At 35.7% G+C, this 25,297-nt stretch overlaps 2 protein-coding genes across 2 annotated transcripts in view; both read left to right on the top strand.

Annotated features, from left to right (window-relative positions):
- LOC109084161 (NACHT, LRR and PYD domains-containing protein 12-like) overlaps window positions 1–25,297 on the top strand; it is a 941,455-nt gene that overhangs the window by 870,796 nt on the left and 45,362 nt on the right. The window contains 3 exon segments of the mRNA XM_042749119.1: window positions 1,565–1,659; window positions 2,524–2,620; window positions 7,730–7,903. Coding sequence (XP_042605053.1) covers window positions 1,565–1,659; window positions 2,524–2,620; window positions 7,730–7,903 — 366 coding nt within the window.
- LOC109087587 overlaps window positions 11,084–25,297 on the top strand; it is a 114,353-nt gene continuing 100,139 nt past the window's right edge. Inside the window, exons 1-2 of the mRNA XM_042749115.1 lie at window positions 11,084–11,862; window positions 12,592–12,734. The gene's annotated coding sequence lies outside the window, so the exon portion shown is untranslated. The remainder of the gene's footprint in view (window positions 11,863–12,591; window positions 12,735–25,297) is intronic.

Raw genomic sequence — 25,297 nt, 5'->3', positions numbered from 1 at the left:
GTTTTAATGGTTTTAATGAAGTGATGTTGGGATTATGGCTTGATTTTGGGATCGGTGCTTGATGTCCAAGGCTATTACAGTACACCATATTACACAGACTTTAGCTGTTGTAGAGCACGCCGTGCGTCTGATTTAGACACAGTGTTACTCACATATTGAGAATAAACAAAGCAACCTCGTTCTCTCCAGTTCTCTCCACAGAAATTTACACGGGTCCTACTTCTTGCCTTAAGCCTTCTTTTGTTCCACAAATGTTTTCCTCTTGTGTTTTGTTTTTTATCCTCCATCTCTATCTTTCTGTTGCTCGTCTCAGCTAATGTCCATCCTGTAGACTGAACGCTCTCTCCTCCGCATCCTGAGTAGACACGCCCCTTTCTGCTGATTGGCTACAAGTTTGTTTTGCTATTCGGCCCGATTCAGTTTTCCAAAGCGTTTTTGAAAAACTGCTTACGCTGCCTTTAATTATCACTTGATTGATTCTGTAGTAAAAATTGCACAACGTTTTTTCTCCTGAGTATACAGAAATTTGTAGTGATGTGCAGACCAGAATCCATTTAAGCACAAATACACAGTCAGGACTTTTATTTTAGACAGTATGTTCATTTTTAGACAAAAGATGAAATAGGAATTATGTGACAGAAATAAAAAGATGAAAGAATCAGGATAAATTGTACATAAATCATGAGAAGTGTAAATTATTTGATTAAATTAAACACTTATTTTTTTTTTCTGTTTTGAAGACCAAATTGTGGAAAATTATCCAAAGGTGTTCAGACACTCTTCCCCCTCTTTTTTTGTTTTTGTTTTTGTTTTATTAAGACATTGTGACTTTATTAAATAGTTTTATCTTCTCTCTTTCTCTCAATGTAGATTAAGCTGCTGTAATTTGACAGATGTATTTGTTACTACAATTTTAAAATGTCTTGAAGTAAATTTTGATTTATGAACAGAATTTTCTTGATTTGTTATATTTAAACTATGTTTTTACATTTTTAATGTTATTGTAAAGTGGTTCTATAGTTGATCCTGTATCTTAATTACATTACAAATCACAAACTTTTTTTTTTTTTGGTCTGACTAAAGATTCTTCAGACTTGAAATGTAACTAATATCCTCAAATGCTAGTTTTGTTTTTGTTTTAGTTTATGGCTGTGTAATTAATCATTTACTTATATTGTTTTCAGGTTTTGGCAACATTTTTATTATTGCACTGTATGGTGTTAACACATGATGAATTACTCACACATGAACATAACGTGTCGTTTTCATTTTGTTTTGTCTTTCTGTCTTCAGTCTGTGTGTATGCAGTATTACAGAGAAACAGTGTCTCTTCCTGACTTCAGCTCTGAAATCAAACCCGTCACACCTGAGAGAACTGGACCTGAGCGAGAATGGCCAATCAAAAAAAAAACACAGGAGTGAATCACTTATGTGACGTACTGAAGGATTCACGCTGTAAACTGGAGAGATTGAGGTCAGTAACATTCACATACAAGAATCAAAAAAGTGTTTTATTTAAATGAAACCGAATGAAGTTTGACTTTTCTCATTTCTCTCAATGTAGGTTAAGCTTCTGTGGTTTGACAGATGAAGGTTGTTCTGCTGTGACTTCAGCTCTGAAATCAAACCCATCACACCTGAGAGAACTGAACCTGAGCTGTAAATGAACTACTAGGAGACTCTGGATTGAAAAACCTCAGTGATCTACCTGATGAACACACAATTCAAGCTGGAGAAACTAGAGTTAGTATCATTACACTCTACAGCAGTTACAGTGAAATTGATTTATCAGGGTACATAATTTATTTCCAGAAATGAATGTACCCTTGTGATCTTTAATGAAAATAACTATCCCTTTCCCTCACAAACACATCTTTTCTCTTGTCTGATGATGTGAAGACGGGAAAACCTGTCAGTCACATGAGATCACAGCAATAGCAAACAATTATCAGCTTTTCATCTAAAATAAATTCCTGACCTGCAGTTAAAAAAAAAAAAAAAAAAAAAAAAACTGTTTCACTCAGACGTGCATCACAATAAGAACAAAATATGATCCCAAAATGTACTTGTTGACTGTAAACTACAATCTTAAAATGTCTTGAAGTAAATTTGTATTTTCTTGATTTGTTACATTTAAACTATTTTTACATTTTTAATGTTATTGTAAAGTGGTTCTATAGTTTATCCTGTATCTTAATTACTTTACAAATCACAAAACTTTTTTTTTTTTTTGGTCTGACTAAAGATTCTTCAGACTTGAAATGTAACTAGCTTATATCCTCAAATCCTAGTTTTTTTTTTTTTTTTGTTTATTTATTTATTTATTTTGTTTTCAGGTTTTGGCAACATTTTATTATTGCACTGTATGTTGTTAAGTCATGATGAATTACTCACACATGAACATAACGTGTCTGATTCATTGTGTTTTTCTCTTTCTGTCTTCAGTCTGTGTAGATGCAGTATTACAGAGAAACAGTGTCTCATCCTGACTTGCTCTGAAATCAAACCCATCACACCTGAGAGAACTGGACCTGAGCTGTAATGAACTACTAGGAGACTCTGGAGTGAAAAACCTCAGTGATCTACTGATGAACACACAATTCAAGCTGGAGAAACTAATGTTAGTATCATTAATCTCACTGTAACTGCTGTAGAGATTGATAAAGATTACTGTTTGCTTTCAGAAAGTCACCATGAAATTAAAGTTAACAGTTATTATATTTATGGAATATTGCAGTGTTTAAATTATTGATCTGTGCACACAATGTATTTCGAATTTATGTTCCCTCCTGATCTTTCATCTAAATAACTTTCCTTCTCCTCACAACTGTCATGAATCCTGTCCGCGGTCCTGAAGGATGCCCCTTAAAAATATGATTAAAAGCCATGCTTTTTATTATAAAAAAACAATGTTTTATACTTTAAATAATAGTGTAAGTATTAAAATAACAAACACAAATGGGGCAAAAATGTGTTTTAAGTTTATGAATATTTTGAGTCTCCCCTCCCTTGCCTCACAGTGCTTTGATCCAAATGCCTGCTTTCTTCTTTTACATTTTTACATCACACACTCACACACATATACACAAACACTCTCACACACACACACACACACACACACACACACACACACACACACACACACACATACACAAAACACTCGCGCACACACACACACACACACATACACACACAAGTCCGGTGAGAGAAAATAAAGTCAATAGTTGACAAAAAGGGTTGCCAGGTTTTCAAAACAAAATCTGCCTACTCAAAACTTGCCCAAAACTAACCATGTCTCGAGGGTGTCCCTTGTTAAAAAATCATGTGCCGGGGCATTTTAAAATACACGTTACTGGGGTCACTTCAACCCATGGCAACAGTGACAAAGGGGTGTTTTTGTTTTCTAGGCTTGATTGTGTTTATGGGGTGCAGTCTAACATGTGTTCATGCTTTGTTTTTTAAAAAAACACATTATTTTCACATAATTTACCTTTTATTCCACACCGCTCTTACCGCCCTACTCAGAAATACACAATGGGCTGAGATTGGTCAACGGCTCAGTGTATTGTGATTGGCTAAACCGCTAAGTGTGCGTCTGAACATCCCGCCCCGGTGGGTGAATGAACAGCACTCTCTTCCACCCTCAATACCCATGACTGAAGTGCCCTTGAGCAAGGCACTGAACTCCCAGTTGCTCTCCCGGGTGCTGGATCTGGAGCTGCCCACTGCTCCGGGTGTGTGTTCACGATGTGTTCACTTCTCACTGCTGTGTGTGTGCACTTGGATGGGTTAAATGCAGAGCACCAATTATGGGTTACCATACTTGGCAAATGTCACGACTTTCAGGTTCACTTTCACTTTTAAACTCAACACAACAACATAATCTGATAAAATAGGAATAAAATCATGAATCTGAGTCATCTCTTGTTTTATATTTATTTACCAGGGAACATTATACAACATTTAAACCATCATGTTAATAATGCATAGGAGAGCAAGTAGAAAATACAGTATTACTTTAATAATAATAATAATAATAATAATGAAAACAATTCACATGTAGATGTTTAATACACAGCCAGAACTAAAGTGGTATCACCCATTCCATTTTGTTTTCGATACAATACCGATATTTTTCAGGGCAGTATCGTCGATAACCGATACAATACTTCTGAATTAACTTTTAAATTATGAAATTTATTAAATTACTATGAGTTAAATGGGTAATGATAACCACTTAACTTTGTTTTATAAAACGCATTTTAACATGCAGTACGCCTTAATTGTAAAAATCATGTGCCGGGGCTAAAATACACGTTACTGGGGTCACTTTAACCCACGGCAACAGTGACAAAGTTTCCCAATTCCATGAGAAAACTGCAGACTTGGCAACACTGTGATGATAGTAATGTCTACAGAGGACACAAGTGCTTTCTCCTGTTGCACTAATAGTAGTAAGACCTTCCTCTGTGTATACAGTTCTTCACAAGTACAATTCTAGCTGTATTATTTATATAATACAGCTAGATGTAGACTCTTAAGAAATTTTGTTTATTGCCCCCCCAGCTATCTTGAAGCCCTATATTCAGGGCAGCACATCAGTTTTTCAGCCTGATTCTCTTCTGAAAACCTGGAGATTTGGTTTGGTCCTCACATGGCACATGGGACCCATCAAACATAACAATAAAACATAAATTAATAATAGTGATGATGATGCTATTGCACTTTATTTAGTTTTTATTTTTTATAAAATAATAAACTAAATAATAAAGTGTGATAATACTATTTTATTTTAAGGGGGTGTTTTTTTTTTCTAGGCTTGATTGTGTTTATGGGGTGCAGTCTGTGTTCATGATTTGTTTAAAAAAAACACATTATTTTTCACATAATTTACCTTTATTCCACACCGCTCTGTCCCTTCTCTCACAAATGCCTTGATTATTTCCTTATTTTATGAAGCCTCTCCCTCAGAAATAGGGCTGTGCGATTAATCGAAATCGAATCGAAATCGCGATTTGAGACGTTGCTATTTGCAAATCGCAAAAGCCTGCGATGTGGATGCAATATTACTCTGTTCCAGAACATATGCATGACTGCCAGCCTTGAGTGGGTCAGTCTTACTAACCAATAGAGTGAGCGCACCTCCGCTCTCCCCAATCAGCTCTGCTCTAGACAACTGAGTAAACACCCACCATAACAAAAACAAAAACAAAAAAAAAAACACGAAAGTGGGAGAGAGTCAGAGTGGCATTATGGCGTCTACAGGGTCAGATCGAGAGTTAGGCAAATTAAAACTAAAGAAAAACGTTATGTAACTTAAGCTTTGAAACGACAGACAACGAACAAAAAAGGTAATTTGCAAAAGCTGCATCACAATGCATATCAAGAGCATCCCTTATTGCATGTTCGTTATTCCCAGTTCAGAAGACCGCACACACAGCCTGTGTCTCTGAATGCTTCTCATACTCGCTTCTCTGTGCCCCACGCGGTGCGAATCCCGCGTCACGGACGAGCCGGTCACACTTGCCGCACTCACGCAGACTGTTTCGTAATGCTCGGTAATATTCACGCGTGGCTCTGCAGCGCAAATCTCCACGGGCGCATCTGGCAGTATGGATGAGGCTTGACGCACGCACGCAACCTGCGTCGACTCGCGCCTGGCTCCGCGTTTAAAACAAATTTAAATTCAGTCTAACTGCTTGCTAATTTCACTTGGATGAAATGAAACATTCAGCACATTTTCCACTTGTTCTTTAAATCCCAAATACAATGTAACATATGTAATACTTTAATAATTGACTAAAGAAATACAGTTCTTTATTTATAAAAAAAAAAAATAAATAACAAATCTTTCCAGTTATTAAATTCAGTAATTAAGTTAATTCTGTAAAAATAGTTATACCATTATAATATTGTCTGCTGAAAAAAAAAAAAATAATAAAAATATATATATATACATAGAACCCCTCCCAAAACAAAATTGAAAATTTAATGGATTTCAGGGTTATAATGGGACTTGTATTGGTTTTAATGTAAACTATAATGGTGTCTATTTGATGGATTCTATTGGTGGGATGTAATATGGCAGATGGCAACCAATAGAACAACAGTAATTCCTACTGGAATAATGCTAAAAACAAAGAGGAATTTTGTAATGGTTTAATGGAAACTGTAAAAATGTATGCTTTTTTTCAGCAGGGTAATGATACTCATACTGTGCATATTGACAATATTGAGCTGAAGCTTGACTTTACAAATTTAAAATCGCAAATCAAATCGCAATCGCAACATCTGTCAAAAAAAATCGCAATTAGATATTTTCCTCATATCGCACAGCCCTACTCAGAAATACACAATGGGCTGAGATTGGTCAGCTGGCTCAGTGTATTGTGATTGGCTAAACCGCTAAGTGTGCGTCTGAACATCCCTCCCCGGTGGGTGAATGAACAGCACTCTCTTCCACCCTCAATACCCATGACTGAAGTGCCCTTGAGCAAGGCACTGAACCCCCAGTTGCTCCTCGGGTGCTGGATATATAGCTGCCCACTGCTCCGGGTGTGTGTGTTCACGGTGTGTTCACTTCTCACTGCTGTGTGTGTGCAACTTGGATGGGTTAAATGCAGAGCACCAATTCCGAGTATGGGTTACCCTACTTGACAAATGTCACGACTTTCATGTTCACTTTCACTTTTTTTTAAACTCAACACAACAACATAATCTGATAAAATAGGAATAAAAATCATGAATCTGAGTCATCTCTTGTTTTATATTTATTTCCCAGGGAACATTATACAACATTTAAACCATCACGTTAATAATGCATAGGAGAGCAAGTAGAAAATACAGTATTACTTTAATAATAATAATAATAATAATAATGAAAACAATTCACATTTTTTTAGCCAGAACTAAAGTGGTATCACCCATTCCATTTTGTTTTCGATACAATACCGATATTTTTCAGGACAGTATCGTCGATATCGATACCGATACGATACTTCTGAACTAAACCTTTAAATTATGAAATGTATTAAATTACTATGAGTTAAATGGGTAATGATAACCACTTAACTTTGTTTAAAACGCATTTTAACATGCAGTACGCCTTAATTGTAAGTAATTTGGTTATATTTTTGTTTACACATAGTTTAAATATGTTTTTGTTTACACATGATTCAAATCTACAAATATTACAGTTGAACTATTGTCACTTTAGTAAAACCATGGTTCATTTTCATAAGGGACTGACACTGAAAGGCTGTTGCAGGCATAAAATGCAACCTTTTTATTCTGACAGTGTATGATTTCTTTTAACTTTACAGAATAGAACATGATCAATATTATCTTTCAACGTTCAATTTAAATAAATGTAATTGCACAAACTATGTAGGCTACAATTTAAATTTGTTTATTGTGAAATAACTCAAACATATATATATATATATTTGTCCTCATTTGTAAGTCACTTAAGCTAACTGAGACTTGTTCTAGCACTTGCGTATCATTGTTCTTTTGTTGATTTTGATTGCTTCCATTGTCTTCATTTGTAAGTCTCTTTGGATAAAAGCATCTGCTGAATGACTAAATGTAATGTAAATGTAAGGTTTTGGAAATGTTACTTTTTTTTTTAATTTTTAATAATTGCACTGTATGGTGTTAACACATGATGAATTACTCACACATGAACATAACGTGTCTGATTCATTGTGTTTTCTCTTTCTGTCTTCAGTCTGTGTGATTGCAGTATTGCAGAGAAACAGTGTCTCATCCTGACTTCAGCTCTGAAATCAAACCCATCACACCTGAGAGAACTGATCCTGAGCTGGAATCAAATAAAAAACACAGGAGTGAATCACTTATGTGACGTACTGAAGGATTCACGCTGTAAACTGGAGAGATTAAGGTCAGTAACATTCACATACAAGAATCAAAATGATGAAAATCACTTTGTTTAACTCTTATGTGCTGTTCAAGGTCTTTTGAGACCCCAAATGATGTTTGCTGAAATAATAAAAATAAAAAGTTCCCTTTATCTAAATGTCATGAGACGTTGTACGGTTGTCATCACTTGGGAGCTCTACAAATAGAAAATTAAATTGGATTGATATCTGGTTGTGTGTTAGTGTGAAAAAAAAAGTCACTCTCTGGAGACTCACATTGAAATGAATGAGGAAATTATAAAATCAATACTTTTTCTTCTTAATTTATCAAATAAAATCAATAAATCCACACAATTCAGACCACAAAATACAAAAAATGAAGTGGCAACCCTTCCACACGTTCACAATGCAGACACACACCAAAAAAACAAAACAAAAACAAAAACAACCGTAGACATTAATGGGAGACTGTAAAAATTTTGATTTTGTTGTTACATAATTTGTCAAAAATGTCTGAAGAGGTGACAACCAGCACTTTTAATTTATTTTTATAAATATTAAAAATATCATAAATCCTTAAAAAACTACAAAAATGTGGAGTAAAAACATTAATAAACCGAGTAAATTTACATTTGTTAAAAAAACATTTTGTTTTAACATTTCGTTAAAAAAACTATCTTTTGTTCTCTGTGTTCTCTGGAGACCTCAAACAGCACGAGTGTCCTCCTCAAACGAACAGCACATAAGAGTTAAACAAAACACTTTATACTCAATATCTCATGATGAATGTGTTCACATTATATTTGTGAAAGATTCTTCATCTTAATGATTTGTTTGTAAGATGATATCTCTTCCTCTGTTTGTATCTTTCTAGTCTTTGTTGCTGTGGCATTACAGATGTTTCTTCTTTAACTCAGTCTTTGACAAGCACAAAAGCTCTGCAGTTTCTAAAACAGCTTGATCTGAGTTATAATATGATTGGAGACTCAAAGCAGAAGCTCATTGATGTGCTACGAGACTCAAACTGTAAACTGAGGTGAGTAAACTTCACTTTGTGATATTAAAGAGATTCATTTACCTCTGATATATGAACAAATATATACTTTCAAATATTTGTGAAAAGAGTTTATCAAATGATCATCAAGCTTTATTTCAAAGGGTTTGTGTCTGAATGAAATGTAAAGTTGAAGAGTTTATCAAATGATAATGGAGGTTTGTTTAGAAGGGTTTGTTTTAGAATGTTTTTTAAGGTTGAGCTTCTTTATTAATGACATCAGTAATAGTGAATCATTACAGTTTGAAATAGATTTGTTCAGATTGTAGGAAAACGCTGGTAAAATCAGAGCAGATTCAGCTTCAGCTCACAGTCGTCCAGCATCACATGATCAATGTCTCTGTCTCTTGTGTGTGTTTTTACTTTGACAAGCAACACGTCACATTACTTTACACTTACTTTCTGTAAGAGATAATGTACCTCCAGCCGCTTGTTATCACAGAATAAACCCGACAGGGTGATCAGGACTTGTGTCCTCCTGAAGAGACTTATTCTGTGATAACATCCGGCTGCATGTGCATTATCACACTTATTATATGCTTTCTTGACACAGAAGTGAAGAATTAGACACAATTTAGATTCAGCTAAACACTTCTCGTCAGTTAGCAACAACTTTTAACAAGAAGACACACTTTGAACAATGTCTCCTCAAGTCTACTATTAACAGGAATCTCCTGCGGTTTGGTTTGAGGGTAAATACAGTCAGTAACTGAGGCACCAAGCTAATAGCAGTTGTGTTTGAATGAAACGAGTGAGAGCGCGGTGCTGTGATACGAGAGAAGTCAAAGAAACGCCCGACTCAAATACCGTATGACTGTGTGTTATTCTGCGTTGCTAATGACAACACACCTAATGAATAACACACCTCAGAATGACACGACTGACCAATCAGAATCCAGTATTCCAGCTAGCTGTGCAATAATTTCACTTATTTACTGAGACCAACACAAACATGTTTAAACTAGAGGACAAACAGCTTTAACTAGTGCAACATTTAACTGAAAGATTTGTCTTTAAGACAAAAGAATTTGATTATATTTGTATTTGGTTTAAATGTCATTTATTATATTTAGTGTACACTCGTTAGTGCAATAAATGTAAATGCTTATATCTCTTTAGCAGTAAACATTGAATCAAGAAGAACTCACACTGTTTATGAATGAAATTGAGTAGAGAAAATATGATTTGAATGGAATCAAATATTGTTTTAGAACTATCTATACAGATCATTAAATGTAACATGTTTTTAATGAAACTTGATTTTAACTGATTTATTCAAGCTGATTTTCTCTCTCATTACAGTGTTTAATGTAAAGCTGGAACAGAGGAGGAAGAAGCTCAGATGAGTCTGTCTGGCTCTTCAGTTTAATAATATTTGTATTAAACTCATTCATAATGATTCACGTGTTTAAATGTGATTGTCAAGTGCAGCACTTAAATGTTTCAAAAGATATAAAGCAGATCTACAATGTGTGAAATTTCCATGTTACTTAAAACATTTCCATGATCTCTCTTACATTTTCTACACATTGTTACTCTATTTAATTCTATATTAAGTTAGCTCTGTGTCTGTCTGTTGCTAACAATCACAAATGCTCTCATTACAACAAACAAAGCAGAAACACAGTGTAAATAAAAGCTGGATTGTGCAGATTTTTGACAGATGAATTGATTAAAACGGGAGTTTTCACACACAGTGAGTTTGTGCTGAACTGACTGACAGCTTCAGTGTTTAGAAATGCTGCACCTTTTACTCGCTGTTTGTGTCATTTTATTCACTATTTGAAGAAAAGTTTGTTTTCATGAGACTTTGTGACTTTTCCTACATAAGCGCAAAAAAAGATCATATTGTGCTTCTCTTCATTTTCATGTCATTCTCAACAGTACAAACAGCACTTTTACAATAAATTAAAACAGTTTATTAAAAACAGTATTTCTGTGTGGAATATTTTCTAATCATTTATTTAAACAGCTTGGTGTTGTCCGTTTTCTTTTTCTTAGATGCAATGTTGATGTTAAAATCCTCTTAAATGATCTGATGTTCAGGAAAACACATTTAACCTGCTGTTTGATTTTTTTAAACATTTCTCCACACTCCTTTTTTATTTGGAATAAATATCACACAAACAATAAATAAATGCTTTTTTTTGTTATCAGTTTGGGACAGTCAGCTGTTGAATAATGGTTTTTGAGTATTAATGAGCTTTACTGTCAGGTTGGCAACCGATCCTCCTTTGCTTCCTCTTTAAAGGGTCATATGATGCTGCTAAAAACAACATTATTTTGTGTATTTGGTGTAATGAAATGTGTTTATGCGGTGCGCGATCGACGGTAGAGAGGTTTACATAAAGGGGTTTGAGTTACTAATAATCAGCATTTAACCTGGTTAAAAATATTTATTTCTTGTTATCTGTGTTATAGTTCATCTGCAACAGCAATGTGAACTTTTATAAACATCCATTTGGTCATTAACTTTTAAATGCATCATTATTCAGAAAATATGAGCAGAGTTTCTCCGCATGAAAGACCAACAAGCTTCTTCTTTTCTCTCCAGTACAGTAGGAAGTCAAATTAAACTGAATGTGGAGGATGTTAATTGTTACAAGATGATTGACAGGTCAGTTTACAGTGACAGGTGCGTGTAACAGGTGCGACAGAGCGCTCAGACGCAATGTGTGTCCCAAAGCAACCCGTCCTCACCTATCTGCGTATAAATAACACGACTTTACACTTTCAAATTGCGTGTAATGCGTACGCCAAAGTCCAATTTTGCGTGCATATGATACGCCAATCCTTCCCATTAACTTCGGTGGAGAGCAGATGCGTCTAAATACCACGCGTCACCTTCAGCTGCGATGACGTCACCAGCGAGGCTCAGTCCGCCTCTTCACCTGCACCTGATGCGCGTCCCGTTACATCTTCAAACAGGTCAGTTAATGTGGTGGTGGTGTTATATTTATTTTTTTTGTTATTTGAGTGTTTATATTAAGTGGGGGAATGTGTAGAAATGGCAGCGTAATGCGTTAATTTTTTTAAAATGAGTTGTTAGTGGAACCGTGGGCTACTCTTAGCACATCTGGTATCCTACCATTGACATCAGCCTAAGATAACTTCTACTGTAAGCCTGTTGCAGTTTGAAATAAATAAAATGGACAGTTTTTTATTATGGTTTGACATGGGTCTTCAGCTTTTAGACATGGCTGATGACAGCACTACAAATCAACAGACTGAATTAGTATTTGCTAACATTTTTAGCTAAAGTGGCATGGTTAGCCTAAGCCTACAGGACCCCCCAGGGGTCAATAATGTGACAGACTTCCCAACCTGCACAAAGTCATTTCCGGGAGTCAAGAAATCTCCAAGGATTAATTCGGTTCGGGAGCAGATATAAACTAAGAGATTCGGGATTACTTTGATATCACACACTTACTTTACCTTGCAGTTCAATATCATTAACATCAATTGGATTACTTAAGTTAATATGCAGTTTGTCTGATGTGTTCTGTTTATAGATTATGTTGTATTTCTATTTTGTTATGTTTATTTTTATTACTTTAGTTAGTTTGAAGTTTGTTTGTCCATGGTGAAAAATAAGTCAGCAAGTTTGAGTTGCAGGCAGATCTCAGATCTAACTGACATCTTTATTTTCTGTTTAAGTACAATGTCAAAAGGAAATAAGAACAAACTAGAAGCTGTTCTTAGCTCGGGGATGCATTTTTACTTCCAAACAGTTGGTGCTGGTACTTCTCCATGTGCTAGTTCCACCATCACAACTTCATGTACTAGCTACCAAAATCCTGGTAAGTAGAAAAAACTACTTTAAAAACACTTTTCATGATATGGTATGCTTCAAATAAAAACAATGAGTTACGTAAAAAGGAAGCCTCATTATACCTGCACTTTAGCTGTTTAGCAACTAGTCATCTAATGATGCTTCTTTTCTAAATGCTTTTTCTACAGTCCCCAAACATGCCTCAAATATTAAAGTTACCACAATTTGGTGCATTCAGCCCTGTCAACATGACAGAAATAGGAAAACTTTAGACAATAGCATCACTGTTTCTCAGCAAAATCACATGGTTGTTGTTTAGTTTCACAGTTAAGTGTGCAACAATACTTACAGCCAGCACCTACACAGAATATTAAGGGTCATGGATTTGATCGCCCATTTCCAACTATCCTTTCACCCTCTGCCTTCTCTGCTATCACTGGACTGTCCCTGTATTAAAAGCAATGGAAATGCCTCAAAAGAAGTCAGTGGTAGTGGAATTGCAATGTTTTTATGTTTCTCTTTCTCTCTCTGAAGATTTTAATATGCAGAGGCTTGAGGACCTTCTACGGGATTCAGAGAGCATTGATGGGCATGCTTTTGCTCAGCAGTCATCTTTGTCCAGTTGGTGTCAAAGACAGAAAGGGGTCCAACAATGTTGGCAACAGGCGAGGCCACAAAACATTCACAACTTGTTGTCAGCTGAGAACATTGTCCAGATGAAGTGCAACCGCTGTCACGTGACAGAAGCCATCATCCGTTGCAGGGAATGTTTTGCCCTCAGAGTGGTTTTGTGCCAGAGTGTGATCAATTGGTACATAAACGCGCCACTCTGCACAGTAGGCAGATCACCATAAATGGCTTTTATAAATACATTCCCCCAACAGAGTTTGTGAAACTCCATGATGATAAGTACATCATCTGTGAACAAGGTTGGTGTCTCTTTTTCAGTTGATTTGCATTTTTTCATCAACACACAATTATTAAATTATTCATTGTTTTCCAAGTACTTGCTAACAATCCAAACATTCTTTAATGTCATCCTGATTGTCCTTTGCTCTTGCAGATTGTTTGCTGCCAACAGCCTTTCCTCAAAATATATGCTCCTGTGACACTGGTGATGTTGCAATCTCTGTTGCTAGATCCATCATACTCGTTTGCATAAATGGTAGGACTGGGTTAAAAATATTGTTTATCTAACATATTACTTTAGTTCCTTGTTAGTTATTTGTCTTTCATGTGCTTTCAGGCCGTTATAATCTTCACGTTCCGGTGCTAACATGCAAACATTGCAATAAGCAATGGGCTCCAGAAGTCAGTGACTTTGTAAGGAGTGGTTACTGGCCCGCTACCATGCAAGCACAGACACTTTTCCACCAAGATCTGTTCCATTCCTTTGAAGCTATGAAGACAACAGCTCCAGGAATGTCAGTGGAAGCCTTCACAGCAATGTTGGACCAGAGAACAAAGCGGTTTGGGAGAGTGAGTACAAATCTTTAAGCTGAAAGACAAATGCATTCGTTATTATTATAAGTAGATGTAAGGCTGGACAGTATGGCAAAAAGAGTCTTTGAGTCCAAACAAGGCACAAATTCAAATATACCCAGACCACAAGTTATCAAACACATCAAAGAGCAATTTTTCAGGTTTTTAGATGTTGTCTGGGTTGAAGAGTGTATTTGATATTTTTGGTTATTGAATTTTACTGAACTGTTGAGAAGGTACATTGACGAAACATAAATGGGGTGACCTTGTAGTTCATTGTCATTTAAACTACTTCAGTCTGTGTGCATTGAATTTATTTAATACACGAGTTTCACAATTTGAGTTGAATTACTGAAATAAATGAACTTTTCCACGACATTCTAATTTATTGAGAAGCACCTGTATATGAATTTCTTCTTTCAGACAAATATAATCAGAGTTATATTAAAAAATGTCCTGGCTCTTCCAAGCTTTATATCGTGTGGTCGGACTCAAATGAGAATTAAAACAGACGACTGTAACATTACTAGTCATGTAACATGTGAAATGATGTAAGATACTCACTTCAGTGTGTTTAGTGTACAGTGTTTATCCTGCAGTAGAGCAGAGATCTGATTCACTTCTGTGTTTCCTAGTTTATGTTTAGTGAGATTCAGCTCTCTCAGGAGTAATGGGTTTTTTTACCCACAATTCCACTCACATACTGACAGCCTTCATCTGCAGCAGGACCCAAAAACCTGCAGAAGACAAGATGAAGCTGGAATCAATTCAGTGTGCATTGCATCACAAAACATTTAAAGATTATCAAACATTGTTTTTAACGAAAACCTCTAGTTCAAGTTTAAACAGTTGAACATTTAAATATATACATTTTTTTTTTAAAGATAAAAGTCAATTCTTTAAAAGAAACTCAGGGGCAAAAACTCACTAGATCATGATTCTCAAAAATCTCAAGATCTTTCTGGCTTTTAAGCAGGAGATGAGGAAAGTTAGCAAAGAGATAACTAGCTTGTGACAGCTAAGCATTCATAGTGATATATTTAGTTGATCTTTTGATGCTGGCTCTTTCTATACCTCCGTGAAGTTGGCACCCATAAAAAGGAATAATCACCAAAACTATGCCATTCGTTTTTGTGCTACGTTTGTGCTGATTTGTGCCGCAAAAATGAACGTTTGTGCTGGTTTGGTGTTTGAGATATGAAACATTCTCTTTTTTGACCGTGTGACGTCACTCTCCACCTCATGTTGCCCAAATCGCTCAAAACCAGCGCAGTTCGTTTGTGCTCGATTTGTGCCCATTTGTGCCGTTAAAACAAACACTGTATCTATTTTCCTTCCGTAGATATAACCAAAACATTTTCGGAGGCCGTGACGTCACTCTCCACCCCAGTTCGTCTAAATCGCACAAAACTGGTGTCATTCGTTTTGTGCTCGATTTGTGCCGGGTTTGTGCTGTTGAAATGAATGTCAAATATATTTCTCCTTCTTAGATATAACAAAAACAATTCTGGGCAGTGACGTCACTCTCCACCCCCATGGCGTCCAAATCTCTCCAAACCATTCGTTTGTGCTCGATTTGTGCTGGTTTGTGCCGTTAAAAGAAACCCTGTAACTATGACCACTTCTTTTTATATAAAAAAATAACTTTTTTTTTTACGAACAGTGACGTCACTCTCCACCCCATGCAATCTAATGCTTCCAAACCCGGTGTCATTCGTTTGTGCTCGATTTGTACTGGTTTGTGCCCTTCAAATTTGCATTGTATCTATTTCCCGTCCTCAAAAATAACAAATACAAAAACGGGCCAGTGACGTCCCTCCAAACCGGTGCCGTTCGTTTGTGAGGTATTTGACCTCCGTGAAGTTGGCCCCCTAACACAACTCAAAACGTCAGCAAAATAGTCTCAATCGTTTGTGCTCCATTTGTGCTGTAAAATTTTTGTTTGTGCCGTTTTGGTTCTTTAAAATTAAAATAATATTTATAGGTCAAACACAGGTTCAATCGTTTGTGCTTCGTTTGTGCTGGTTTGTGCCGGTAATATTTTCGTTTGTGCTGTTTCAGTTTTTTAGATATAAAAATAATATTTATAGGTCATTCTGAGGTCACTCAGCCCCCCCACATACTCCAAATTCACCCCAAATAGACTTGTTTGTTTGTGCTTCGTTTGTGCTTGTTTGTGCCGGTAATATTTTCGTTTGTGCTGTTTCAGTTTTTTTAGATATTAAAATAATATTTAGTGATCATTCTGAGGTCACTCAGCCCCCCAGATGCTCCAAATTTACCCCAAATAATCTTGTTTGTTTGTGCTTCGTTTGTGCTAGAAATATTTTGGGGTTTGCTACTGTTTTTTTAAAGATTTTTTTTCCTAGTCAACTAGTCCCATGTTTATATTAAATTGATTAATATAAGAACCTATTAAACAATCCTTTAATATATAGACATTCATAGCCTATTCCAGTTCCATTTCAGAGGAGACTACATTAGACGACAGAAAGCACATCCAAAAAAATTATTTCCGCAGGAAAAAAAAAGGAAAAAAAAAAAATAAAATAATAAAATAAATATAAAAATAAATAAATAAATAAATAAATAAAACTTGGAAAAATGCGAGGGATTAGCCTCCATTTCACACAGTAGCCGCAAAAATACTCCCATACTCCTCATAAACACATGAAATGCGCCTATATAGCGCTTTTATTATTCATATTAAAATAATAATAACACCCTATTTTGGTCATATTCACTAGTAATTGCCCAGCTCCCCATCAATAATCTAGCACAGAGATATACTTCTAATAGTAATAAGTAATAAATAATTACAATGTCTTCTTTTTCCCCTATATGCATTCAATCAATATACTTTCAGGTGCTTTATGCGCGCTTGAGCATGGAATAGGCTATAAATGCCTATATATTAAAATGATGGTTTAATAGGTCATTATTAATCAATTTAATATAAACATGGGACTACTTGACTAGGAAAAAAAATCTTTAAAAAAAATGCCTATATATTAAAGAATGACCTATAAATATTATTTTAATATCTAAAAAACTGAAATAGCACAAATGAAAATATTACCGGCAAAAACCAGCACAAAAGAAGAACTATAGATTTTATTTTAATATCTAAAATTTGGAGTATATGGGGGCTGAGTGATAATGTATAATGTCTAATATTTTAAAAAACTTTTAAACTTTAAACTTTTACAGGCACAAACCAGCACAAACGAGGCACAAACAAACGAGTCTATCTGGGATGAATTTGGAGTATGTGGAGGGGCTGAGTGACCTCGGAATGACTTATAAATATTATTTTAATACCTAAAAAACCAAAAGCGGCACGAACGAAAATGTTTACAGCACAAACCAGCACAAACGATTGAGACTATTTTGCTGACGTTTTGCGTTGGGTGGGGGGCCAACCTCACGGAGGTCTCGAACCTCACTGGTTTGTGCCGTTAAAAGAAACAACCATGACCTCTTCTTAAATATAACAGAAACATTACTCTCCTCCCTGTTTAGTTCGGCCGCAGAGTTAAAAAAAAAATAAAAAAAAATAAAGTGCTCCTGCTGCCTTAAAATTTTAAGTTTAGTCAGCTCCAAGTTTTACTAACTTCATATTTCAAAGTTGACTAAGCTTAAATTTCAAGGCAGCATTAAGTTGAAAAGGTGATATTTTTGTCTTCTTTTTTTTTTTGTTTTTTACTGTGAGTCTAAATCGTTCTAATTTGTTTGTGCTCGATTTGTGCCATTAGAATACTAAACATTTTTCCTAGGAATAACAAATATATGCTAATTCAGGGAGCTCTCTGTCCATGCCAACGGCTCTGTTCGTTTGTGCTTGAGGTGTTTGATTGCAAAATATTAATAAAAAGTTTTACCTCTTTTATATGTATCTACAGTAGGCCTATCTATACTTTTTTTGTGGTCTTTTTTTTCACACGTTCAGTATGGCTTAATGCTATTATATCTTTGAGCACTTTTTCTACAGTCCATTATGTCCTTTTTGTCTTATTATGCAGTGCGATAAATAATCGTTTGTAAGTTTTTCTGAAGTAAATTATGTCCTTTTTGACTTATTATGCAGTGCGATAAATAACAGTAAAACCATGCAAATACAGTTACATATAACCTATAGCTAATGGCATATTAAGTGCTTCTGCTTTCCTCCCTTTTAGATAGGCCTATTTAAGAAGAATTTTAGGTACAACCAGGATTTCATTTCACGCACAAATCGAGCACAAATAAACGCGGCATTTGGTGTGGAGATCACCTGGAATCAGGCTAGGCTATATACCTAATTAATATTATTAATATTAACGAATATTTGTGGGGAATTAGACCTAGATGTTTGATATTCTAATGGCACAAATCAAACACAAATGAAACAGAATGATGCTGCCTTGAAATTAAAGCTTAGTCAACTTTGAAATATGAAGTTTGAGCTGACTAAACTTAAAATTTTAAGGCAGCACGAGCACTTTTTAAAAAAAATTTTTTTAACTCTGCGGCCACGCTAAACAGGGAGGAGAGTAATGCTTCTGTTATATTTAAGAAGAGGTCATGGTTGTTTATTTTACCGGCACAAACCAGCACAAACGAAGCACTAACAAACGAGTCTATTTGGGTGAATTTGGAGTATGTAAGAGGGGCTGAGTGACCTCAGATTGACCTATAAATATTATTTTAATCTAAAAAACCAAAGCGGCACAAACGAAAATTTTTACAGCACAAACGGAGCACAAACGATTGAGACTATTTTACTGAAGTTTTGCGTTGGGTGGGGGGCCAACTTCACGGAGGTCAAATACCTCACAAACGAATGGCACCGGTTTGGAGAGATTTGGACGCCATGGGGTGGAGAGTGATGTCACTGCCCAGAATTGTTTTTGTTATTTCTAAGAAGGAGAAATATATTGACGTTCATTTCAACAGCACAAAACGGCACAAATCGAGCACAAACGAATGACACCAGTTTTGTGCGATTTAGACGAACTGGGGTGGAGAGTGACGTCACAGCCTCCGAAAATATTTTGGTTATATCTACGGAAGGAAAATAGATACAGTGTTTGTTTTAATGGCAAAAAAGGGGACAAATCGAGCACAAACGAACTGCGCTGGTTTGGAGCGATTTGGGCAACATGGGGTGGAGAGTGACGTCACACGGTCCAAAAAAAATAATGTTTAATATCTCAAACAAAACTAGCACAAACATTCATTTTTGTGGCACAAATCAGCACAAATGCAGCAGAAACGAATGGCATATTTTTGGTGATTATTTGTTTTTATGGGGTGCCAATTTCACGGAGGTTCTTCACCTTATTATGTAGCAGAATTCCCCATACACTGGATTGCTGATGCACTAACAGAGAACATGATCTGGGTTCAGACCATCTCTGGATAGTTTTATTTAACTGATGTCTGTGTTGATGCAACAGTAATTCTGCTCATTATGAGAGGAACTGCAGGTTCAGACATTTGTGTGTGTGTGTGTGTGTGTGTTGTGTGTGTGTGTGTGTGTGTGTGTGTGTGTGTGTGTGTGTGTGTGTGTGCTGAATTATTACTGATCCTCTCTTCTGACTCACATCACATGTTTGTGGCCTGTGATAGATCTGCTGTAGTAGATCTACAGCACTGATCGATATATGACTGGATCGCTCATCACATTCTAAAATGCCAAAAGACAGTGAAGCCAACGGAAGTGTTCGATCCGCCATCTTACTATTCCCTACCAGCAGAGAGCACCATTGAGTCACATGCAAACCGCTGACCTAAAATCACCCGATTTGAAGCAAAAATCAGTCAAACAGGATTATTTTTATGTTGTGTGTAAATTCATTTTTTACTTCACATGTTATCTGCAATGTTTATGTTTTTTTTTTGGGGCAGGATAAGGATATATATTTTAAACCGTTTTAGGTGTGTGTGTCTGCTGCGCACTGATGACTCAGGTAACTGATCAAACACAAAATATAGCCTATTTCTTTATGTACGTAATTATTCAGGAATTATTAAATATGAACCTATTAGTATCAGAAATTGATTTGAATATACAATGAATAATACAATAGTTTATGTTAATATTGCTCTATACTGAAATGAAAAGCTTAATTTACCATCTTGAAATAAAGCTTCATGTTCGTACTGTCTGTATTGAGTTATTCTCTGAATAAATTATGATGTGTATATTTTTAATGTTCAGATTGAGCAACATCTATTTCAGAATCCCCAAGATCGTGCAAATATGTTTACTAGCATTAGCTACTGTTTCCATGTAAAATGTTGTATGCTAAATTAATAATAATTTAACCAGCATTTAAATCATTACCTGCTTCAAAATGAATGCTGTTAATGAAATCATTGTTGAAACATTTGCAGTTAGCACCTACTGTACGAATAAAAACACTATAACTGGGGTGCTGTGTGTACATTAATGAGAAAAAGGCGAATAAAGGTATACATGTTTACAAAGCATAAATCTTTCTTCAGATTTCAGAATGAGCACTTTGTCATTTGTTATATTTCTTCAGAGTTTCCGTCTGATGTTTATCATGTTCATGATGTTCGCTACTATAATGAACGTAGCTTTTTAATACTTAGGGGAAATTCCCTTGAGTGTTTGCATTGTAAGAATGTACAGAATGATTTTAAAAACGCTGACTTATGTGATGTTGTCTCGCTAAAATCATACAATTTAGTTTTAATTCAATAGAACGTTTACGCACACTAGGGATTACTAATATGGCGGCGCGGCAGCTTCAGTTTCATGACGTCATGAGCAATCCAGTTCTCTATTCTAGATCAGTGATCTACAGTGTTGTGAATCTGAGCTTGATGGAAATTAATGTACAGTGCATTCAGTAACATTTAAACAATCAGGATCATAAATCACACTGAATATTTTTCATGAGAAATGTCCACAATAACACAATCATAAATGTATAACTATCGACCAAACTACTGAATACCAGCACATCTAGTGACCCAAAATGTCTGATTAAGCTGTAACTTTTAACACAACTAAACTGTGCTGACATTTATCATCAAAACAACAGCAGCTGCAGCATTTCATCTTTCATCTTTGATCATTTTCAACATTTTTTGATGCAACAAATTGTGTACGCCTTACTGAATTATTGAATTTGATCATTTTCAACATTTTTGATGCAAATTGTTTGATTTCACGTGTATAACTTTTGTGGCATTATTTCATCAGGTCTCACCTCAGAGTCTTGAGTTGACAGTTTGGATCCTGTAGTAAATCACTGAGCTGCTTGACTCCTGATGGTCCAGGATCATTTCCTGTGAGATCCAGCTCTATCAGGTGTGAAGGGTTTGATCTCAGAGCTGAAGACAGAGCTTTATAACCTTCTTCACTGATACTGCAGTCTGAAAGTCTATGAGAAAAAAAGATGTTATTCTTCCTTATAACACAGATTGTTACACAAGTACATGTTTTAGAATGAAGAAAATAAAAAGATGCACTACAGGAATTTTGGCCTTTTAACAGTAAAGCTGTGTAAAGTTATATACTGGTGAACGTAAACTACAACAAATGCAATTTTTAATTTTTGCAGTTTTAATTTTCCACAATTATAACCTACAGTTGCAGTCAAAATTACTCAACCCTTCAGAGATTGTAGCAAAAATGGCAAAGTCAACAGATCTCGCAGAAGCTATAGAGAATCTATAGAGAATAAATAACTGTATTACTTAAGAAAGTCTAAGGCTATATGAAGATTTCCAAGACATTAAAAGTTCCTAGAGACAGCTCTCAGCCTTATTCCTTAGCTTTAAGTTTGTTGTACCAGAAAACCCTTTGAGGGTGTTGAAGAGAAAAAACACAATATCATAAAATGTTTAATCAGAGCAACTGAGGAAAAACCTGCAATGTACAGCCAAAGACTTGCAAGATGACCCAATGAAAGAAGGAAAGACATTTCAATGCAGTGTGTAAGAAGGATATGTATGGCCTTCATGTTGAGACATCTTACTGAAAACCACTCTTGATCAAGAGGAACAAAAGGCCGACTTGAACTTGGAGGAACCTGTGGAGTTCTGGAATGTTTTATGGAGTGATGTGACCAAACTGGAATTTTTTGGACCCATAGATCAGCGGTATGTCTGCTGCAAAAAAGGCAAAGCTCATAAGCAGAAGAACACCATCTCCATCGTCAAACTTGGAGGTGGATCAGTGCTGTTATGGGGTTGCTTTACTGCAGCAGGAAGTGGAAATCATGTATGAAAGGACATCATGGATTCTTTGAAGTATCAGGCCATTTTGACAAGAATTGTGATGCCTTTGGTGCAAAGACTGAAGCTGATGATCAATGGACTTTCCTGCAGGACAGTCATCACAAAGTACACATCCAAATCTACTTCTGCCTGGTTCAGGGATCAGTCATAGAATGTTCTTGAGTGGCCTGTTCAGTCTCCAGATTTAATTATCATTGAAAATATCTGGTTGAATTTAAAGAAAGCAGTGCCAATGTGAAAACCAAAGATTATCAGTGATCTGGAAGCTTTTTCAGGCGAGGAATGGGCCAAGACTGTAGCAGAGAGGTGACAGAAGCTTCTAAACACTTACAGGCAGCGTTTATTGCTGATTTTAAAGAAAAGAATTCTGTGCCAAAATTTGAACATAAATGTTTAGATCCAATTAGAAATTTAATCATGATTCATCAATATTCCATTCTCAGAATCACTCAAAAGTGTATTAACAAACTTTCTCTAATACTGATGCCTTTATTGAATTTTCATAAAATCATGTTCTCTGCAGCAAATGTCTTGCAGGTCAAGGGGGTTGAATACTTTTGATTGCAACTGTATTAAAACCTTCTTCAGTGATACTGCAGTCTGAAAAGTCTACAGAAAGATTAAATAAATACATAAAAACATTTCCCATCACCTTAAAAAAAAAATCAATCTGTCAATATTTTATAAGTGTATCTACACCAACACACCAATTTCACATCACTGACCCATTCCTTGTGACACAGCATCAGTTTACAGACCAGCTGGAGCTTTACATTGATTCATGTTTTAGATTACCCAAATTCAGACCTGAGTATCTGTAGTGTCTGTGAATTTCTCAGCAGACTGGAGATTTCTGTCACTCCAGAGTCTCCTATTTGATTCCTGCTCAGATCCAGCTCTCTGAGGTTTGAATTAAACACTGATGCCAGAGCAGCACAACCTTCATCTGTAATACTGATGCAGTTTAACCTGTAGAAGAGAGAACACAACTAATTAAGATATACATACAATTACACAAATACCAGCTTTAGCTACTACTTTTAGCTTCTCTTTGGAGAAGGATTTCAGTTTTAAAGGATGGAATAATACATATGCTATTGTAATTCTTAAGTGTTAATTTCTTTTTCTTTCAAATGTTGAGCCCTCAGGCTTTTATTTTGGTGGAAAAACTGAACAGTGACCTTTAAGTTTCTGTGTTTAGTTCACAACAGGTTTATAACAGGGTTCGTACAGAAACTGCAAAATGAAATTCCAGGACTTTCAAGGACTTTTCAAGCACTACTTTTTTGGTTTTCAAGGACTAAAATCAGAGATCTTACTTTTCAAACAATACTGTTATTATCTTTCCAATCTTCTAATAAAACAAAATGGTACAAATAAAGTGCAGCACAAAAGCATGCAATGACTGTGGTAACTTAAACATTTGAAAGAATATTATTATTTCCTTATTCAAACTATTTTTTTTTCATGAACAGGAGGCTCCGATATATGATTGACCTAAAGAACGAAAGCTGTATCATACACTTGGGAGATCATGAGCTATATCTTCACTTATCAACACTATGCTCTTAGCTCACGAGATGTAGGCTACAGATACTTGGTTCACTAGAATGAGAAAATATTGTAATACTATTTTTAAGATTTTTTTTTAAATGACAAAATATTTGTCTTTTAAAAATCACACAAATCTAAACAATGCAGTTGTATTTTGAAATATTTTAACTAATCAAGGGCTGTAACTAATGATTATTGTGTTAATCAAGTAATCTACTTAATTTTGACAATTAAGAAATCTGATATTTTTTAGTAATACAAATAGACCTAAGTGAAAAACAGGCTTAAGGGTGACTATTTATATAGAAACTATCGATGAGGCAATAATAATTGGTTCAAATTAGGGCTGTGCGATTCATCAAAATTGTAATAAAATCAAGATTTGAGCGTGCGCGATTTATGTATAGATTTGTAGCACGATTTTCCGCGGTCCCGACCTCCCGCAGTATGCCATCCGATCCAGTCAGAATGCAGCGCACCTATGTGGAGCGCGAGCCCAGAAGAGACCGGGCATATGCCTAACTCCAGGCTCACAAGCTCTGTCTGTGATGCGTATTTTTTTCCGAGCCCATGTTAATGGATCAGAACGTTCACACTGCACGCGGTAAAAGATGTGAACAGAAAAGGTTAGAAAACGAAAGGTGTGAAAAGAATGAATATCTAGCGCATGAGCATAGAGAGAGTTGTGAGTGAGTGAGTGAGTGAGAGGAGACATGTTTTAAGTGCGCGCACTCTCTCCGGACGAGAGCAGCGTGTATCTGAGCATCGCGTCTGGTTTTGTGACAAAGCAAAAGAAATCTGCGTGCAAGAAGAGAGATTCGCGTTCACGCATTATTTTAATGTGCTTTCGCGTTACAATAACGCGCTCTTGCTGCTGCTTCTGCACCGCATACACATAATGTATACACACTGCTGACGGAGTACATGTGAACCTTGGGCAATAAATATATTTCAATACCTGAGGCACCGCTACAATGTATGGAAGCCCGTTCCCGCCACTGAATAAAAAAATTAAAAAGGTTAGTGCTACTTTTTTATCTCACAATTCTGACTTTATGTCTCACAATTGTTAGTTTATATATCTTCGCAATTCTGACTTTATAACTCGCAATTTCGAGTTTGTATCACGCCAATTCTGAGAAAAAAAGTCAAATTGCGAGATATAAAACTCACAATTACGAGAAATAAAGTCAGAATTGCCTGATATAAACTCACAATTACGAGAAATAAAGTCAGAATTGCCTGATATAAACTCACAATTACGAGAAATAAAGTCAGAATTGCCTGATATAACTCCAC

The sequence above is a fragment of the Cyprinus carpio genome, chromosome B22 (assembly GCF_018340385.1).
Source record: "Cyprinus carpio isolate SPL01 chromosome B22, ASM1834038v1, whole genome shotgun sequence".
In the NCBI taxonomy this organism is placed as follows: Eukaryota; Metazoa; Chordata; class Actinopteri; order Cypriniformes; family Cyprinidae; genus Cyprinus; species Cyprinus carpio.
Note: the sequence above shows the minus strand (reverse complement) of the source record. Positions and strands in the feature narration are given on the sequence as shown.